The 7,312-nt window shown below is 34.8% G+C and overlaps 1 protein-coding gene across 2 annotated transcripts in view; it reads right to left on the bottom strand.

Annotated features, from left to right (window-relative positions):
- Window positions 1-2,669: 2,669 nt before the first annotated feature.
- snx10b (sorting nexin 10b) overlaps window positions 2,670-7,312 on the bottom strand; it is a 60,595-nt gene continuing 55,952 nt past the window's right edge. Inside the window, exons 6-7 of one of the 2 annotated variants that reach the window (XM_041185180.1) lie at window positions 5,415-5,624; window positions 2,670-5,037 (exon numbers count right to left, since the gene is read on the bottom strand). In XM_041185180.1, the coding sequence (XP_041041114.1) occupies window positions 5,450-5,624 (175 nt within the window). In that variant the 3' untranslated portion in view covers window positions 2,670-5,037; window positions 5,415-5,449. The remainder of the gene's footprint in view (window positions 5,038-5,414; window positions 5,625-7,312) is intronic. The other variant, XM_041185182.1, reaches the window with a different exon arrangement.

The raw sequence follows: 7,312 nt of genomic DNA, 5'->3' as shown, positions 1-7,312 counted from the left end.
AGCAAATTGTGGTTTTATATAATCCTGGAACTGTGCTTCAAGGTATTTGATGACACTAAAATAATCTAATCCATAAAGATTAATGAATACAGGAAAGACAAATTTATTTGCCCTAAATCAATCAGCAACTGAAAGGGAAACCAGTTTTCTAATCAATTTAAGAATCTTGACTTGTCATATTTAGCATACTTTGCTTGCTAACTTTGAATGTAAAGTTATGACATTTATCTGAATCAGTTACAATTTCCTAATTATTTCGCTTAATTTTCATAATTGAGTAACTCAAGTTATATGGGAGGTTGTTGTTGCAGATTCCAGATTACAATAGTTGTTTTGCTAGTCATTTTGGAATGTTTCACTGCAGAATATTTATCAATTTGTACAAGCCTTTCTACAGCTAAAATTTTACAAAAAAGCTTATTCTTGACCACAGGAAATCAGTTTAAACATGCATAATTTCTTGGATAATCATTAAAAACCACCTACATAAATGATCTGGATACTGAAAGCAGCTAATAAATTATCAAATTTTCAGTGGCAGAAATTAGGCAGAGTAGTAGCATCAGAGATTACAGCAAATTATTTGCATAGGGAATCAAATTAATTATGCAATTGAACAGACAAATGGCCTATATTATTAAAGTATAACATTGAAAAACACGTAAGAGATAAACAATTTGACTTGTACTGAATTGGTACAGGGAGAAAAAGAATTTGGTGGAAATGGATAACTCACTTTCATTGTTCAATGGAGTGAAGCAATAAAAAATCTAGATTATGTAACTAAAATACTGGAATATAGGTTATTAAAGTTATGCCAAGGTTATGAAAATGTAGAAGCTGAACCACACTTGAATCAGTGCTTCAGTTTTTGATTTTGCACTAAAGAATATGTAGTTGCATTACAGGTCTAGAGATTCCATTTGGGACACAAATGACAATCCAGCAGAAACTGTGATAGCTTTCAGGAGTTGTGGTTCAAGTTTCTGTTCCAACTCATTTCTATGTTCACAAGCATAAAATCTTTCATGAACCAGAACAATCAGGTAGTATTTTAGAATGCAATTGTTTTATTTTTTCTCTTGCATTAATAAACATTGCTTGAAGCATGAGAGTGTTGGTGCAACTGAAAATGGGTTTATAACAAAAAAAACATTTTTAATTAGTGTGTATAGTCCACTACTTGGGAGTACCTGATTTTTAAAAAGCTAAAAGTGACTTTAAAAATCTATACAGAACCATTAATAGTTTCATTGGTGTACACAATGATTAATAAATTTGAAGTATACTTAGAAACTTTTAAAAAGGTGCCTATTAGTGGCACTGTGCCTAAATGAAAGCTTAATTAAGAGCCTCCTCATAGTGCTGCAGTCAAACTCACCAGTGATTATTTTTATCTGGGGTACATAGCTTCCAGCATTGTTCTTAAACCAGCAAAAATGGGAAAGATTAAATGTAGAAGGATTACATTTTCTTATCTGGGTGCTCTTATTAAATGATTTGTGCTTGTCAAAACCTGCACTTGAAATTCCTCAATCTCTTGCACTGATTTAGCAGAGATTCTACCCAGAGTTCAGAAAGTCCTTTGTGTGGCCTTAATGTATAAATATTCAAAATAGTACAGGTAAAGGAAACTCATTACTATAAAAAAGATCAAGGATATAAAATCAGAGGATATAAAAAGCACAGCATACAGCGAGTTCTGAACTGATATCACGATAACATCTCCAAAAGAAATGTACTGAATGATCCACCAAACAAAGCAATAAAGGCTAAAATTAATTCAAGTTATTGAAAGTGCAATTAAATGCCATGACATAGGAATTAATGTTATAGAGGGATGAGGTTGGAAAGATTAAATGCAGACCAGAAAGATTAAATTCTCTCATTTGGGTGCTCTTATTAAAAATAAAACACCAAATATCTCACAGGTATCTGCAAGTATGCAAGGAAAAAAAATGCAAACTTCCTACAATCAAAGATAAAATATCAGATTGCATCCTGATGGTTTCTGGAGAAAAAAACATGGAAGTCCCAGAAATAGAAGCACTCTATCTGAACTTCACTTTTAGTTGTTGCATAATACAATATTCTATAGATGTACCAACAGCTTTGGGTGAACCTAGAATCAACGCAAGATATCAAAAAGAGAGGGTCAGCACTGTTAATTCTGCTTTCATGTTATTTCAACAGAAAATCAGTTCTGAATGAAAAAAATGTGGTGGCAATTTATAGTCAAGGAGCACCTTAAGTGCGCAACAGCATTTAGATTGCAATCTAAAGCCCACTAAGCCGTCAAGCAATGTATGGTGCAGTAGTACCAGAGTCTGTTAATTGGTCTAGACAAGCCAGAATGTCTTTCATAACCACCTAAAGCCATATGGTCAGGGAAAACAGACCTCTTGACAAACTGGGTGCTAATGGCCTACAGCAGTGCTGAGAGATTAAGAGTCTGTGTACATGGCTCACAAAGTTTCAGATTTGGTTTCCTTACCATCAAACATGTACATTTGTTAAATGTATAAGCTTTTGCACTTATTTTGCCTCACAAGGCATTCCATCACTTGAGTTTCTAGAATAGCAAGAATTCCTGCAGGTTACCAGACCATAGGTTCATTTCATGCATCAGTTTATCAATGATGGTTTTATCAATCAGAATAGTTCACAAATCACATTTTGATAAATTTATTAAAGTAATAAAAAAGTACAGTAGTGCACAATTCTTGTAAACATTGACTTTTGAATAAGAGTCCATAGTGGACAAACTTTTGCACAGATCAAGTGAAGCAGAGCACACTATGAGCCATCTAGTGAAGTTCCAGCTTCTTTTTACATGGTCCAAACATTTTCCTACAAAACTAATCCAGATTGCAGAGTTTATTTTCCAGCTCTCACAGATAACATTATCATGGCCAACAGGCTAAACAAATAATACATTGCAGCTATTAAAAAAATGACAGACAAATTCAGATTCACAGCATCAGGGAGACAAATAATGATCATTTTCGTAACACTCAGACCAGAGCCTTACAGCTCCCAAAAGTTTTTTTTTGCATTATTTAGTAGAACAGAAAATAATTATTTGAGCATTATTAAACCATAGCCTTTAGTAACAAGAGAAAATCCAATTCAGCACTAAACCCGGTTTCACCAATCTAACTAGATTATTCGTATTGATTTATTTTAATAAAATACTGAGGCAGCAATGTAACCAAAATAATCTAGGTAGTGACTGTTTATCTTGAACATCTCAATTTTCTTGATAAGATCAGGATGGAAAAGAAGGGCAAAGCAAATTGTTCTGAGGACAAGTTGTTAAATAATTAAGCTCCTGGAGTATATAGTGGTTCAAAGATGAATATCCATAGAACACAGGATATAAATAAGTTATTTTTTTAAATCCATAATCAAATCATGATTTATTAAATCTTGTTATATTTTTGGGTAGAATGTTAAAGTTGCACATTAATTAACTATCTTCAAAATAGTAAATTATGAACACTGGTGGATTTTTTTTGTTTAAAAAGCTGATTTCCATCACATTCCCAATCCTTTCCCTTCCATAAAAAGGTATTTGCTTCCTACTAGGTCAAGATTCCACAAGCAGTAGTCTCCCTCTGTTCCCTCAACCTAGTGGCCATTTTCATGAGAAAGCCTGGAACTAGTTACTGGCTGGCTGGTTGTTCAGAAGGGTATCAGAACAGATTCTGTCCTTATCCAATGCCAACACATAACTTCCTGGTAGCAATTGCTAACTATTAGGAGCAGGGAGCCAGGCAACCCCAGGGGTGCTCTGAATAATTGCAGCACCCCATCTCATCTCCACCTCTGCCAAAACTGGGAAATCAATCTTGCTAACTTCCTGCTTGGGGGGGGGGGTGGAATAGAATTACTATCTGTACCAGGTATTTAAACAATTTGAAGACCAAGAATACTTGCTGGAAGGAGCAAGAATACATTTTCTTAACAGAGTCAGAGTCAAACTGACAGTCAACACAACCAAAATTTCTTCTATACAGTTAAAATAGCACTTCAAGTCATTAAATCAAATGAACAATTCTCTAACATTGTCGAGTACAATACAAATTTAATCTCAATGATGTAACTCAATCATGAGTGCAGTAAACAGAAAGTGGCCAGCTTTACGTTATTAAGGTATACAGGTGTAAAACTATAAGCGTTAAATATTTTGAGTTTGGGTTTTCAAAAAAAACCAAGCTGCTTTAATGGATCTCAGTGCACTATTACTTAACGTAAGGTTAAGCTATAACCAATACTGAAAGTTACTGTTTAGGGTTTTAACCAGTGAATTTTCCCATCCTAATCAAGTAACAACTAAATTTACAGGCTGAAATCAAAAGTTTCTATGGCAAGCATGTTACTAAATCAAGACACTGAGTGATTAATTAGCATAAAATCTGCCTAGGAGTGATTTATGAATGATCGGATGACATTTCCCCCACGCATCACATTATGTTCTTCCAAGAAAGAGCAGCTCTTGTATGAAAGACCTCTGTAGCAGTGGGATTGCTGTGAATAGAATGCACATTTCTCCCTTTCACCCCACAAACATACATTGCAATCAGAAGATCCAAGTTTTAGATTAGTTAGGAGTTAAGTTTAAAAAAATATATATTTGACTACTCCTAATAGTTTTTGTTTTAAAACTCATTTCAATTAGTTATTCTGATGCTTACTGCAATTGTATATGTCCTACACCTCTTCACCCCAGAAGCTGTAATTACAAATACAGCATCTCATATCAGAAAGTTAACAGCAATTTTCACTGTAGACACAAATAAATATTTTCCTGTCCAAGAAGAAAAACAGTGCATCAGAATGGGCTTTCACAAATATCTTCTGTGAATGAGGTCCATTTGGAGGTATACATTTGGAATAATCAGCAGTCTGGACTGTAGATTCTGAACACATGCCCAAAGCAAAAAATGAGCCACAAAACAGGTACTCGCAATGTTCATCTTTTACGGCTTTGCGTTGTTGTCATTGCTGCCATTTCCAAGCCCCGAGGATGAAGTGCTGATGAAAATAAAATAATAAAGAGGAAATTGGTTTCTACAACACAGTTAAAGCCTGAGTAACAGAGGAGAACCTTAATTATCTCCAGTCACAGAGAGACAGGAAATTTGGTCTTTTAATTAGGTGTTTGGAGTAGAGTCTGATATTTTTTGCTAGATAATTTAAAAGGAAATAACCCAGGTCTAACAAAATGAAATTCAGATAATCAGAATGCAGATAATTGAATTTCCACTGCATTCATTAATTCAGTGTGTAGGTGTGAGCAGCTTTCTATGATGAGCTGTCACAGCTCTATAAAAATTTGTTCAATTAACAACGCTTTAAAAAAAATGTCCATGTTGGATTAAAAACACAAAGTAAGGCATCATATGAAATACCTTTCGCAGTTTAAATATAAACAGATCTTTACTTTCTATGCTTCCTCTACAGGGAACCTTCGGTTAGAAGTGGCATGCCTATGAACTGCATCATCAACCGTGTAGTCAGTCTGACCCGAGACACAGGCCTCAATCTCTGTAGGGTTTAGCTGTGTCTGCAAGAAGAGGTGCAATCTGCTATCTGAAAGGAGGATGTTGATCTGCAATACTCTGCAACACAAAAAAGAAATCACCTTAAATGCCTTCTGTAAAATATACACAATGATAGCCTGTAAAATGATAAGACAAAGTCTCAAGAAAAACATCTGTTAATAGCTGTAGGAGTTGAACTGAAGGTTAAGGAAGATTTCTAGTTTCATACGATTCTTTAGAAAAATAAAATAGCTTTACAGTAGTGTATTAAAAATACCAGTACTTCATCAACAGCTAAAGTTAAAGTCAGTCAGTTAAAGCAGCATGTAGCTGAGCCAAGGAAAAGGTTCAATATTCCATTTATGCTGGTTTAGCTGATTTCAAGCATAGCAACAATATAATTGTCTCAGTACCCTTGTATTGGCTTGGTGGGGTGGTGATGGGGGCAGGGGGTTGGGGGATTTGAAAAAGCCAGGTTTTCAATTCCAAGTACAGTAGCCCAAGCTGGGAGTCCATCTGCACATAGATTTTAAAAAGTGTGCACGCATAAGCCAACAACAACAACTTGGTTTGGCAGTGATATTCCCCTTCATGTGATGTTCTCTACTGATGCATATCCCACCAACACTCACTTCGGGCTTATACCGGAGGATTGAATAATTAAGAGAAATGCCAAAATGTCAAAAACCAATAAACTTCACATTCATTGGTTAATTTAACATTCAGAATTTGTATGTTACTGAACACTGGAAGGGTGGGGGAAGAGCCTTATGTTCTAAAGTTTCAAAACAAAAGCAAAAAATAAGATCAATTAATTTATTACACAGCAAGAGAAACTTGCATTCGGGCATGATGCAGCACAACACAAAAATGACAAAACAAGCTACACTTTTCAAATTGAAGATGATACATAAATAAATTACTATTTGCTTTGCCTTCAAAATAATGCAATTTTCCAAACAGACTTTCTTTGGCAATTAAAACCATGGTCATATCATTAGGAAGCATGCAGATTTTTTATTAATATAAATGATTTTTTGTATTCAAATGAGGAATAACAGTGCTGTTGGGATGGAAGAAAATGCATTCACATCAGATACAAATATAAGTAGAATAAACATTTCCTCTACTTGCTCCCCAAATTAAATAAGCGATGAAACTGCAAAAACACAATGTTGGGAACTAGTGAGTTTAACGTAACCCATCCCAGGCCACTAGGACACTATAATAAAAGCTGCATAACTTTCATTTCTTGTAGAAAGATGCATGGTTCCTTTGCTTACAAGTCCAAATCACACTATGGTCATGGAAGTTTGTTAATAATTGCATAATACTAATTCTGGCATATCAGTCACAAACAAGCATCGAAATCATATCAGTGAAAACTTACTTCACTTAATATTGAATAAAGCAAACACTAATCATCACAAAGCATGATTTTCTTTTAAAGAGAAGTGGTTAGTTGAAGGTGTTAAGTGCTTAATTCAGCCAGAGGTACCTGTTGACATTTACAGCAGTCAGGAGCTCCCAGCAATGCCTGGCATGCACGTAAGTTTTGATTGAAGGTTTTGCCAGAGGACTATTATATTTAAGAAATAACCAAAATTCTCTGGTAAAGACTGCATTTGCAGGAAGAACAATTCTTTCAATTATTGTTAAAATAATTGTAAACTGATTTATTGAGGGCACCATCTAAGTAACATTAATTGAGAAACGGCACCCCAGGACTGGGCAGATTTGGAGTGAATTACCAGAATCTGATCTTA

Source organism: Carcharodon carcharias, chromosome 3 (genome assembly GCF_017639515.1).
Source record: "Carcharodon carcharias isolate sCarCar2 chromosome 3, sCarCar2.pri, whole genome shotgun sequence".
In the NCBI taxonomy this organism is placed as follows: domain Eukaryota; kingdom Metazoa; phylum Chordata; class Chondrichthyes; order Lamniformes; family Lamnidae; genus Carcharodon; species Carcharodon carcharias.
This window is presented reverse-complemented; position numbering and strand designations above follow the sequence as displayed.